The 14428-nt window shown below is 37.6% G+C and overlaps 1 protein-coding gene across 5 annotated transcripts in view; it reads left to right on the top strand.

The window, feature by feature from the left end:
* LOC135101928 (4'-phosphopantetheine phosphatase-like) overlaps positions 1 to 14428 on the top strand; it is a 332938-nt gene that overhangs the window by 228063 nt on the left and 90447 nt on the right. For all 5 annotated transcript variants that reach the window (XM_064006329.1, XM_064006310.1, XM_064006318.1 and 2 more), the window contains one exon: positions 8733 to 8895. In XM_064006329.1, the coding sequence (XP_063862399.1) occupies positions 8733 to 8895 (163 nt within the window). The remainder of the gene's footprint in view (positions 1 to 8732; positions 8896 to 14428) is intronic.

Genomic DNA, 14428 nt, shown 5'->3' with positions numbered 1-14428 from the left:
TAGTGATGATGGGAATTAATTAAAATATTACAATCCACCATGATAAGTAGATGAAACAATGAGGATCTGGGATGAGCAGATTCACCATCCCGAAGCAAACTGATATCAATCTGCTCAGCAAGCAGGGAGTCAGTCAAATTCCAAACAGTGGACAGACCACATACCCACTCTTCATGCAAGTGAGACTCTAGCCAGCACTCAACTCACAAGCTCCTTCTTGACTCTCTACTATCCTGGCAGACATTCCATCCAGACTCTTAACTAAGTATTCTATTTAGTCGCAGGCCTGTGGCGATAGGTACTTAGCTATACCCATGTGTTCATCTAATCCAAGGTAACTATTTATAACCAAGTACAGTAAAATCCCTCTTATCCAGCATCAACGGGACCACCGACATGCCGGATACTTGAATATTGCCAGATACTTGAATAGAAGTGAAATTATGTCCCCAATCACCACCCTACACTCACGCATCTTACCATAACAAAGACCAGCTGATCTTAATCAGCAGCTGATCTGATCAGCTGCTTAAGTGTAAGCACAACACGCTTCCTCTTTTCTACAACTTTAGGCATGATGAAGGCATCAGGCGATAAACAGTGCACATGCAGGACTGAGTCGCTGAGTAAACACAGTGCAGTGGGCCGCGGGTGGCGCGAAGTAGTGCGCTCTGGTGGTGAGGGGACAAAGTATGCCTTGCGCGAGAATTTTAATTGATTCTTTGAGTACACATTGATTTTTTATTGATTTTAAAGCTCGGGGAAAAATGTGCCGGATACTTGAAGCTGCCGGATACTCGAATGCCGGATGAGAGGGATTTTACTGTATTGACCTTTTATGTCAGTTTGCCATAAAACATTAATCCTAAGAAGTGCTTATGCTAACAGCATCCATGGGATCTGGTGATGTACACTCTACTACATAAAAGTTATTATAAGATAAATATTTGCAACTAGGCTCTCAGAGTCACATTTATTTCTAGTTTCCTTCTACATATTTAGTCTGAAACATTTTTCCACTGGTTTTTACAAAGATTAATGTTTTATCTAACAAATCCCAAAAAGAAAAAAAAAATTGGTATTATTTGTGCTGCAGGGATACTGTGACAGCTAAAATCTTGCCAAGATGAAAGAATTGCATGATATCAGACACACTGACTTCTCCAAAACAAAACAAAACAAAAGACAAAAAAAAAAAAAACTGAGGAAGAAGATATGAGTTTGCAGTGTTGTCATAAAACCTCTGTCTACATATGTACTATATTTGATTGCACAAACATATCACGAAAGAAGAACCAAGATGTGAAAGTATGGGTCATATTTCCAAAGAAGAAAGCTGCAGCTCAGAGAAGATGTTGGGAGACACGATGTAAACACTTACGCAGTAACTCAGGGAAGACATTGGAAGACATAATTTCAACGGAGAATCTTCACCAGTGTCCAGCTAAGATTTGACATCAAAACATGGTTGTTTTACTCATATGTGTCAGGATTTATAAAGTTTGATGTTGATTGTATAACTTAAAGAAATTAAGTAAACTTATATAATAAGAAGAAATAGCATTCATCCCAAGGTGACAATACATCCCAGATCCAAAATATCTGATCTCATTTTGCCATATTTCCTGCTCTCTACTTGATGGCAGCTAAAAATGTTCCTAATATTTTATTAGTTGGTTAGATGACACACAAATGACAAAGATTTTTCCAGTATACTGAGTTTTTAGGCAAAATTAATTTATCTAGTGAATCTGGCAGTTTTTCCAGAATACTGCAATTGCTGCAATACACTTGTTCTCTGAATGCCAATGCTATCTAACAGCATGCTTAAAATTACAGTCAGAAACATGTATTACAGAATTGGAAGACAGCGTTTTTTTTTTTTTTTTTTTTTTTTATAGCACTTTGGAGTCACTTTTTTTGTATGATTATGATCTACCAGCAGACAATATACAGGCAGTATTGAGATAATGCATAGCACCTTGAAAAGACAGATTTTTCCATATGAGATCAATTACCACTTAATATTACTGTTTGATTTAAGTTTATTATAAATATAACAATAAAGATGAGTAATTATGAGTATACAATGTCTTCCTTTGAGACAATAAAATATTATTGTACTGCTGTAACCCATTACATACTTGTGAGAACAAAAAACAATGAGTAATTGAATCAGCCAAGAAAATATATGGAATCAAAAATATGTAGCCAGCTAATAACAAAACATACTAAAGAAAATAGAACAATAAATTAATCAATGAATAAAAGTGAAAACAAACAACCAGACAATTAACCAAATCAGTATGAATATTCTACTGGCAAAGGTGGTGAGAAAATAAAGTTAATGATAAATTTATGTTGTTTAATAATATGTAAAGGTAACAAAAATAAATGAACTCCCAACAGGAAGCCCTAACACTTCATCTAACCAAACCAAGGAAGTGTGACTAACCTGTTAATCCTACTCTGGGTGCTGACCAGGATAGCAGGCCCTTAGCTACTCTAGCTTGGGAAAGGGAAAACTTGGAAAGCTTATCTTCTTTTTTTTGCGGGATGAGGATGGTGGTGGATGGCGTGAGACACTGGCATAACTATCGTGTAGTTCCCAGACATCATCCTGGAAGGGGCAGGGAAGAATGACAGGTATCACTCCAGCAGGTAGGTGTCAGACAATGGGCCAGAGGGAAAGACAGGTGATAGAGGGTTGTCCTGATGAACACTGTGGGCGCTCATTACACTGCTGCTGGCTGCTGCTCATCACCCAATGAGCATCGTTGTTGTCGTCAGCATTGTCATCAGACTTTTCTGAGTGGAGAGGTAGTTTATGACCACCAAGACCAGTGCCTGATCCTTGTTGGTCTTATGTATCATGGACAGCCATTGCCCTGTTTCCTCTCATGCCACACACTGTGCCCTGCAGGGGTTGGTGAAGACAGGCTAAGCCTTTTTATATGGTGTTGAGACAGTTGGGTAGTAGTGTGGTCTTGTCTCATTGGCTGTGGGAACCAGAAAAAGTGAAGAATCTGTGGAAGACCACCATCATATCAATCCCTTCTTGTTCTTGTTCTGATTGACTGTCTCTTTCTCCACCGGTTTTAATATTCACTTAGCTCACCTTCTCCTCGTTTTTGCTATACTACTGATCTCAAACTCTCCTCAACCAGTTTTCATTAAAATATCACATATAATCCATTTGTGGATTAACCCAGAACACAGACTTTTGCTAGTGTAGTTAAATCACACTCAATTTGAATAGAGGTGTCGTCTTCAGTTCTTCACAAGCATCTCAGAAACAGGCATTTTCCAACGCATTCCTTTCATGCATTCCTTTTTGCATGGATGAATTACTGGTTTTGAGTGAAAAGTAAAAAACAAATAGATACTTTTACTTTTAAATGTTCACAAGATGGAAGTCTTGACATTGGCCAGGCAGGGGGGGTCCCTACCTATCACTTCCCCCTCTGGTTATTTATCAGGTGGGACTACTTGCCTAATTAATCTGAGGAACTCGGAGGTCCCATCCATGCTTATCTGATCAGTAGCAGTGGGGGTAGATGAGCAAATTGACAGTGCTCCTCTCAGGCAGGTCTTGGGTTTAGGGTGGGTGGCCACCGGTGGCCACCTGGTCTCGTCAGTGGTGGTGAGGGTGAAGGGGTAACCAGTGCAGCATCCTTTCAAGTCCATGGGCTTCCCTGGGCATACCTTGGCATACCTCAGCATGCCTCGTTGTACCTTGATGGTCCCTTGACAATACCTGCAGCAGGATTGAGGCATCATTCCCCAGCTGGTTGGCAGTTAGGTGTTATCATCACAGTTGGTCATTTCCTAATCACTGAATCTGCCTGGGGAGTTGCACTAGCAGCTGGCCTAGGTAGGAGATCAGTTATCTGCCTGCTTGAATGTCATGGCCAGGAAAGAAAGAGGGAGGCTTGTGTGTGTCCTAAGGCTGGGGCCAGTATCATTCCGCAATAGTCTGGGAAATGGTGATTGGTCGAGATTCTTATCAGCATTACTTAATAACATGGGATTCATGGTGCTGTCTCCTTCTACCTCCTACACCTAGCTGATATCCTCCTCTGCTTGCTCTTGGCATGATTATCTCAAAGTATTTTCGCTTTAGTAAGTTACACTCCCCCAAAATATGTTGCATTCAGCACAAGCATTTCATACTTTCAAGAGGTGAGTAGGGTGCAGGTAAGAGATTTTCAGGGAAGACTAAGGTAGTCTCTATCCTCCCAAGTATAAAAACAACTGCCAATACATTATCATTTTGTCCTGAGTCATTATTATAATGCATTCAATGATGGAATACCCTCGTGATCTTTTGCAAAACCTAATATCAACTATTAACACACACAATTTTATTCAGTTTGGTTGAGAATAATGAAAAATAAGGGTAATGTGTATCTGAAAGTTCTCAGTCCCAAGCTAAGATGACACTCTGCCAAAACAACAGGACCAAAAATATTCAGTGAGCAAGTGTAATGACACTATTATTGTGGCACTTCAAAAGTAAAGGCATTATTTTATGCCTGGACAAGTGGTACCTTCCTTTGCCTCATCATGTAGTCACTGGTAGAGGTGGCAATGGCCACATAATTATAATCAGAAGGCATAAAAATAAAGCTTGATGTGCTTGTTGTATTTCCTTTGTTTCTGGTATCTGTTACCACTATTACACTCTTTTGTGCCTACAGCAACATTCTACAGTGATTCATTATCATTCAGTTTGCTTCTCAGACATATCAGCCATTTTCTTGCAGTGTATTTCCCTAAATAAGTTCCCAGAAGAACCTGCTTAGCTGCTAATATGGCCACTACCAGCAACTTCAGCAAGTCTCATCTGCTATAAGCCACCTCTGGATCTAAATCACTCAGATCATGATCTGGTGCTGTACTAATTTGCTCCTGGGGTCAAAATTACTCCCAGATGATACTACTATGCATGTGCACTATAGTGAGATGAGAGCATCAAAACATCTCCCAGGTATTTTATGTATTTTATGTATCATCAACATCACTATGGAGTTTTTTTTGGGGGGGGGAAATTATTATTGTTTTGTTGTCTGTGGAACATGGTAGGATAGAAGTGGAGAAAACAAACAAGAGTAGCCAGTGATAACAGAACACTGAAATTCGTTCCGTGCACTTGTGTTGAAGGCCTCCCACTAAGTTTTATACTCATAGATTTTATGTTTCATCACCACATGTATCAAATACATTATGATTCCTACACTCACTCATTACTCGTACTTACTTACTCCATTTATATCCTAACATATTCCACACACAACAAAGCAATAGTAATTTGTCAAATAAAACTCCATACTGATGTTGAATAATACATAAAATATACTATATGAACATAAAACACAGTACATGAATTTCTCAAAAATTCCCAAAAGGGTGCATGAACTTAGTAAAAGTTGGGAACCACTAAAATACATGAAAATCAAACACAGTGGTAGGACTTCATACTCTCGCACAGGGAGTTAATCTTGGTACACATTAATCTTGTTTTCTTGCTCCATTTCTATCGTAACATATTCAACAGACATCATAGCAATACTAATTTGCCATTATAACTCCATACAGGTATTGATTTCTGTCAAAATTGCTCCCAGGGGCAATTTTGATGGTGTGAGCAATTTGGCACAACACCAGTCTGGTATCTAGGTAGATAGATTATTATTATTATTATTATTATTATTATTATTACTAACATTGTTATTATTATTTTCATAATTTATTTCTTCTTCTGTCTTCTCTTTATGGTATAGGGGTGTGACAGTCTCATCACCCATCATGAGACCTAACCCACACAGTGGAACTACATCTCATGGGGGGGGACCTGAGGAGGTATTTTACTGATTTTCCTTGGAATGACTACTGCTTCCGTGTCAGAGACCCATCTTTGTGTGCTGAGCACATAACAGAGGTGATAGTGTCTGGCATGGAGGTGTACATTCCTCACTCTTTTTTTCGTCCTAACCCTTCTAAACCTTGGTTTAACACAGCTTGTTCTCGTGCTATACATGATAGAGAGGTGGCCCACAAAAGGTACTTAAGCCTTCCATCACCAGAATCTCATTCACTTTATATTTCTTCCCGGAACCATGCCAAGTCTGTTCTCCAACTAGCCAAAAACTCCTTCATTAACAGAAAATGTCAAAACCTTTCAAGATCTAACTCCCCTTGTGATTTCTGGCATCTAGCCAAAAATATCTCCAATAACTTTGCTTCTTCTTTCCCTCCTCTATTTCAACCAGATGGCACCACTGCTATCACATCTATTTCTAAAGCTGAACTCTTCACTCAGACCTTTGCTAAAAACTCTACCTTGGACGATTCTGGGCTTGTTCCTCCCTCTCCTCCACCCTCTGACTACTTCATGCCACGTATTAAAATTCTTCGCAGTGATGTTTTCCATGCCCTTGCTGGCCTAAACCCTCAGAAGGCTTATGGACCTGATGGGGTCCCTCCTATTGTTCTTTGAAACTGTGCCTCCATGCTTGCACCTTGCCTAGTCAAACTCTTTCAGCTCTGTCTGTCAACATCTACCTTTCCTTCTTGCTGGAAGTTTGCCTACATTCAACCTGTTCCTAAAAAGGGTGACCGTTCTAATCCCTCAAACTACTGTCCTATTCCTGCCTATCTAAAGTTTTTGAATCTATCCTCAACAGGAAGATTCTTAAACATCTATCACTTCACAACCTTCTATCTGATCGCCAGTATGGGTTCCGTCAAGGCCGCTGTACTGGTGATCTTCTGGCTTTTCTTACTGAGTCTTGGTCATCCTCTTTTAGAGATTTTGGTGAAACTTTTGCTGTTGCCTTGGACATATCAAAAGCTTTTGATAGAGTCTGGCACATAGCTTTGATTTTCAAACTACCCTCCTACGGTTTCTATCCTTCTCTCTGTAACTTCATCTCAAGTTTCCTTTCTGACCGTTCTATTGCTGCTGTGGTAGACGGTCACTGTTCTTCTCCTAAATCTATTAACAGTGTTGTTCCTCAGGGTTCTGTCCTGTCACCCATTCTCATTATTCATTATTCATTAATGATCTTCTAACCCAAACTTCTTGTCCTATCCACTCCTACGCTGATGATACCACCCTGCACTTTTCCATGTCTTTTCATAGACATCCAACCCTTCAGGAGGTAAACATATCATGCAGGGAAGCCACAGAACACTTGACTTCTGATCTTTCTAAAATTTCTGATTGGGGCAGAGCAAACTTGGTATTGTTCAATGCCTCAAAACTCAATTCCTTCATCTATCAACTCGACACAACCTTCCAGACAACTATCCTCTCTTCTTCAATGACACTCAACTGTCCCCCTCTTCTACACTGAACATCCTTGGTCTGTCCTTTACTTATAATCTGAACTGGAAACTTCACATCTCATCTCTAGCTAAAACAGCTTCTATGAAGTTAGGCGTTCTGAGACGTCTCTGCCGGTTTTTCTCACCCCCCCCCCCCCAGCTGCTAACTCTGTACAAGGGCTTTATCCGTCCATGTATGGAGTATGCTTCACATGTCTTGGGGGTTCCACTCATACTGCTCTTCTAGACAGGGTGGAATCAAAAGCTTTTCGTCTCATCAACTCCTCTCCTCTAACTGACTGTCTTCAGCATCTCTCTCACCGCCACAATGTTGCATATCTAGCTGTCTTCTACTGCTATTTTCATGCTAACTACTCTTTTGATCTTGCTAACTGCATGCCTCCCCTCCTCCCACAGCCTTGCTGCACAAGACTTTCTTCTTTCTCTCACCCCTATTCCGTCCACCTCTCTAACCCAAGAGTTAACCAGTATTCTCAATCATTCATCCCTTTCTCTGGTAAACTCTGGAACTCCCTGCCTGCTTCTGTATTTCCACCTTCCTATGACTTGAATTCCTTCAAGAGGGAGGTTTCAAGACACTTATTCATCAGTTTTTGACCACTGCTTTGATCCTTTTATGGGACTGGCATTTCAGTGAGCATTTTTTTATTAGATTTTTGTTGCCCTTGGCCAGTGTCCTTCCTACATAAAAAAAAAAAAAAAAATTAGCCTTGGTGTAGGGAGACCATGATAGCCTTTGTCAGATGCCCCAGCAGGTGAAGGTCAGTAGGGGAATCTAGGGCATCTAGGAGAAGAAACATTTTACTACAAACTACTTATGAGACTCATAAGTTGTCCAGCTCTATGAAGGATAAATTGGATTAAAAAGAAAATTTTTTGATAATGGTCCTTTTTTTTATTTTCTTCATTTTGTTATTTATTTGGTTTAAGGATTAGCACTTTGAGTGAGTTAGAAGTTGTATGTTGATGTAAGTGTATACCTGTTTCTTGATTTCACTGGCTTACAAGACTTCTTTAGTGTTTGTAAGAATTGAGGAAGATTTTTAAAAACTGGTGAATACTGTAAATAAACACTTACAAAATACATAACTTGTTAGCAAACTCCAATCTAGGAGTTAAATGGTTTCAGGCTTATCATCATCCCTCTTATCCAATGTTATTTTAATGTACCATAAGTAGTTGTATATTGTGTGATATTTTCCACTTCTCTCTTCATTCTATATTTTGTCAGATGAAGTAGTTAAATATTAAAGTTAAATATTGAAGTTAAACATTAAAGCTTAAACTCTGAGGCCTCTCTCATACAAGGAGTATGGATAGCATTTGATACGAAAGCAATACTATAAATAGTGGAAGACTACTATTATTTATTTGTATTTCAGGTATATTTTGGAGGATACTTTCTCCGCAACCACCCAGTCAGCATGCACACCATTAGTTTTGCTATCAACTACTGGAGCCGTGGAGCTGTTCAAGCACTCTTTTTGCGACATGAAGGTTATCTTGGAGCCATAGGAGCTTTCCTACTGGGAGCTGAAGAATGTGGTATGAAACAGTTCGTTATCACATGTACATTATACTCTTCTTATCCATTAAGATACTCAAAGTAGTCTCAGAACACTGGTAGTATTTCATCCTGATATGTGAATATGTATTATATAATATACAGGGTGTAATGTGAGTTTCTGCAATTACTGAAACAGATGAAAGAATGTTTAATTCTAACTAGAAAATGTTCTATACACATATGCATTTTAAGGCTTTGATTACCTGTCAGAGGAGTTGAAAATGCATGGGACTCATGGGTGTGCTATGCATGTAGCTATGAGGTGATGGACAGATGGCTGCATTGTCGCAGCCTCAAAGGTGCCACTTGGTCAAATTACTTTAATCTTATTTTTTGTAGGCTGTGGAAAATGACACTCTGAGACTGACAGCGACTGACATGTGTCACTGTACTCACTCAGCTGTTTTCAAGGTTGGTCATACTCACTCCCCCTTCCTCCCTTGCTTCAATGATGCCACATAGCATTTTACAAGAGTAATTTTAATCACTGCAATAATGTTGACATGTAATGCTTATCAGTAAATTACATGCTTTCTAATACCATTTGTCTTGTTATAAGATACAATAATATTCAACAACCTTAAAAAAATAAGATGAAACCATTCATAATTTGATCAAGTGGCACCTCTGAGGTTGCGACAATGCAACCATCTGCCCATCACCTCATAACTACTTGCATAGCACACCAGTGAGTCCCATACATTTTCAACTCCTCTAACGGGTAAACAAACCCTTACAAATGCATATGTGTATAGAACATTTTCTAATTAAAATTACATGTTCTTTCACCTCTTTCAGTATTTGCAGAAACTCACGTTAAACTCTTATTTGTTATATATATATATATATATATATATATATATATATATATATATATATATATATATATATATATATATATATATATATATATATATATATATATATATATATATATATATATATATATATATATATATATATATATATATATATATATATATATATATATATATATATATATATATATATATATATATATATATATATACACACACACACACACACACACACACACACACACACACACACTCTCTCTCTCTCTCTCTCTCTCTCTCTCTCTCTCTCTCTCTCTCTCTCTCTCTCTCTCTCTCTCTCTCTCTCTCTCTCTCTCTCTCTCTCTCTCTCTCTCTCTCTCTCTCTCTCTCTCTATATATATATATATATATATATATATATATATATATATATATATATATATATATATATATATATATATGTATATATATATATGTTATTATTTTTATTTTTCTAATTACATAATAAAAGTTGTGTTGGATACTCTTGGATATGCATATATATGTTAACTGTAAGTAGAAAATGGTTTATAAACACAAGTGTTTTATTGTATTGTTTTGCAGTAAAAAAAAAAAAAGAGTTACAAGGATGGCTTGGCTGACACAGAACTGCAGTGGCCAATACCAGTAAGCTCAATCTCAAATATTTGCATATTATCATATGCTATATTCTGAATTATCATACTAAAACTAAAGCTTATTCATAAAAGGCAGCCAACAGTACTGTGATGTCTAGTTACTCACTGGAAAAGATGGGTGTGCCACTGTAAAGATACTGAAAGATCACCTGTTCTTCTTTCCCAAGTTTCCTCTAAAGCTTGAGATCGCACTACCTATTTCACACATATGTTTGGAGAGGGAGTTTGTTGATATTAGGTTGACAGAAAAACTAATTAGAGTGGCCAAAAATTCTTCCTTTAAATGGGAGACCACTGTTGCCATTATTTATGTGGCAATGTTGCTTTCCCATCTCACCAAAGTGGCATAACTGATGACACACTCCCTCTTCAGACAAATATATAAAATATGTAGTGCAAATCTGGCTATGATGGTCACAAAAATAGTTGCAACATGTGTTTTTTTTGTTCTGATTATATATATATATATATATATATATATATATATATATATATATATATATATATATATATATATATATATATATATATATATATATATATATATATATATCAACAAAGAAGATGGCAGGTGGCATGGTAAATGTTTTTGAAGCATTCAGTGATGAGGACCTCAATGTAGCTCATAGAAGTCAATGAATGTGGAAAATTGAGGAAGAAAATGTGAAAATAAGAGAAGAAATATTATTATCACTTAACAGTGATAATAAAGACATTGAGGGAAGAGAGAGGGTGGGTGGTGACAATGTAAAAAAGATATTGAGTGATATAATAGGGATGAAAAGAGGGAAATGGAAAAAGAAAAAGAAAACATGAAACTGAGAGAAGTGACAAAAATAGTGGACTTAAACAAGAATTACTGTGAAGAAATCAAGAAATTCAAGGAAGAGAATGAGGAATTAAAGAAAGCTTTACAAGAGAGAGATTAAGGTTGGAAAAGCAAAAGAATTAGTGACAGAGAAAGTTAAAAGTTGGAAAGAAGAGAGAGAGAGAGAGAGAGAACAACAACAAAAGGTGGATATAGAGGAGATAATAAGGCAACAGCAACAGGAACACAATAAGGACATGGAAAAACAATTGATTAAAATAATAAAGGAAAAAGGTAATCTTGTGGGAGACACGGTACAGAGAAAGATGTGGGTAGTGGTATTTGGGGGTCAAGATGAAGAACTACCCATGAAAATAGCTAGAGAGAAAGAAGAGGTGAAAAGGGCTAAGGAAATTATAGCAGAAGTGGAGGGGAAAGGAGAGATAGTTGAACAAACTGAAGAGATTTATAGATTGGAAAGTACGATGAAAATTAAATAAGACCAATGAAAATAAGATTCATGTCACAAACAGCAGCAGAACTTGTGTTACAAAGAACAGGAAAATTGGCAAAAGTAGAAGGAATGAGGGGAATATGGATAAAAAGAAACATGAACGAAGAAGAGAGAAGTAAACTGAAAGAGTTGAGAATAGAGGCCCAGTCAAAATACAAGAAGAGAACACAGGAACAAGCAAGGAGATTCACTTGGAAAGTTGTGGACATGAAAGTGAAGAAATGGTGGCACAAAGATGCCATGGAAGATCACCAAGCAGAAGCTTAAAGATTATGTTTACAAATACAGACAGTTTGGTGTTGAGCCTATTTGAAGGCTACCTAAAGATCAATAAACCAGACGTGGTATGTTTAATGGAAACCAAACTAAAAGAGGAAATAAAGATGAGATTTGCAAAGGAAGATTATAGCACATGGAGGAGAGACAGAAAAGAAAAGGGAGGAGGAGTGATGATATTGGTAAAAGAGGATATTGTTGTTGAGGAAGTGGAATATGGTGATGGAATGGTGGAAACCTTGAGTGTTTGTGATTAAGATCAAATAAAGTGAAAAAAGGAATTATTGCAATTTATATACTACCAAAAACTAATGCATGGGAGACAAATAGATATAAAACTATGCAACTAGAAACAAGAAATAGCATAGAGGAAATTATAAGAAAAGTAACAAAGTTCTCTTAGTATGTGCCTTCAACGCTAAAGGAATTAACTGGGAGGAGATGGAAGTGAAAGAAAATGTCGTGTCATGGAGCGAAGAACTTATTCATACTATGATGGTGAATACAATGAGACAATAGGTGAATGAGCCTACAGGATGCAGAGAAGAAGAACCATCACAGTTGGACTTAATGTTTACAAAGACCCCAGAAAGTAGACCAAGTACGAGTATACATTGACTAAGTCCATTGGAAAAAGTGATCATGTGACAATAGAAATAGTACTATAGGAGAAAACAGTGTTCCACAGGAATGAACAATTTAGAAATGGGAGACAACTATGCTTAGGCAAACTTTTCAGAGCTTAATAAATTTTATGGAAAAATTAACAGGAAAGAGCTTTTTAAATGTATAGTACTGGAAGAAAAATATGAGATATTTTTGAGCAGGTATAAAGAGATGGAACAATTTGTGCCAAGTTATAAAGTGAAAATCAGGAAACATGAATGGTATAATGCCAGGTGTGTAGAAGCAAAAAAGAAAAGGACAAGGCATGGAGGAAAATGATGAGAAAACAACACAAATATTAGGGAAGAATGCAGAATAAAGAATACAGAAAGGCAAGAAATTTTGAAAGTGACATATTAACAAAATGCAAGGAAGACTCCAAACAGCTTAAAAGGAAAAGGAAGAATTTATGAAACTACTGAGGTGATGAGTGGACTAATGAATGAGTTTTCAATCTGTGTTTACAAAGGAAACAAATTTTGTGGCACCAAAAATGGTATCACAGAATGAGAGAATGAAGGAGATACAAGTAAAGAGACAAGAAATAAAAAAACTGCTGGAAGAGCCGGATGCTAAAAAAGATGAATTTATGAAACTACTGAGGTGATGAGCAAATTAATGAATGAGAGCTTTCAGTCTGTGTTTACAAAGAAAACCGATTTTGTGGCACCAAAAATGGTATCACAGAATGAGAGAATGAAGGAAGTACAAGTAGAGACAAGAAATCAAGAAACTGTTGGAAGACCTGGATGCTAAAAGAGCTATGGGACCAGATCAAGTAAATCATGGATATTAAAAGAATGCAGAGAACAAATGGAAGAACCCATATGGGATATAATGAACAGCTCACTGGAAGAAGAAAAAGTACCAAGGGAATGAAAAAGAACTAATATAGTGTCTATGCCTCCTGAGGAGGTATTTTGCTGATTTTCCTTGGAATGACTACTGCTTCCGTGTCAGAGACCCGTCTTTGTGTGCTGAGCGCATAACAGAGGTGATAGTGTCTGGCATGGAGGCATACATTCCTTACTCTTTTTCTCGCCCTAAACCTTCTAAACCTTGGTTTAACACAGCTTGTTCTTGTGCTATACATGATAGAGAGGTGGCCCACAAAAGGTACTTAAGCCTTCCATCACCAGAATCTCATGCACTTTATATTTCTGCCCGGAACCATGCCAAGTCTGTTCTCCAACTAGCCAAAAACTCCTTCTTTAACAGAAAATATCAAAACCTTTCAAGATCTAACTCCCCTCGTGATTTCTGGCATCTAGCCAAAAATATCTCCAATAACTTTGCTTCTTCTTTTTTCCCTCCTCTATTTCAACCAGATGGCACCACTGCTATCACATCTATTTCTAAAGCTGAACTCTTTGCTCAAACCTTTGCTAAAAACTCTACCTTGGACAATTCTGGGCTTGTTCCTTCCTCTCCTCCACCCTCTGACTACTTCATGCCACGTATTAAAATTCTTCGCAATGATGTTTTCCATGCCCTCGCTGGCCTAAACCCTCGGAAGGCTTATGGACCTGATGGTGTCCCTCCTATTGTTCTCTGAAACTGTGCCTCCGTGCTTGCACCTTGCCTAATCAAACTCTTTCAGCTCTGTCTGTCAATATCTACCTTTCCTTCTTGCTGGAAGTTTGCCTACATTCAACCTGTTCCTAAAAAGGGTGACCGTTCTAATCCCTCAAACTACCGTCCTATTGCTTTAATTTCCTGCCTATCTAAAGTTTTTGAATCTATCCTCAACAGGAAGATTCTTAAAAATCTATC

The sequence above is a fragment of the Scylla paramamosain genome, chromosome 1, assembly GCF_035594125.1.
Source record: "Scylla paramamosain isolate STU-SP2022 chromosome 1, ASM3559412v1, whole genome shotgun sequence".
Classification (NCBI taxonomy): Eukaryota; Metazoa; Arthropoda; class Malacostraca; order Decapoda; family Portunidae; genus Scylla; species Scylla paramamosain.
Note: the sequence above shows the minus strand (reverse complement) of the source record. Positions and strands in the feature narration are given on the sequence as shown.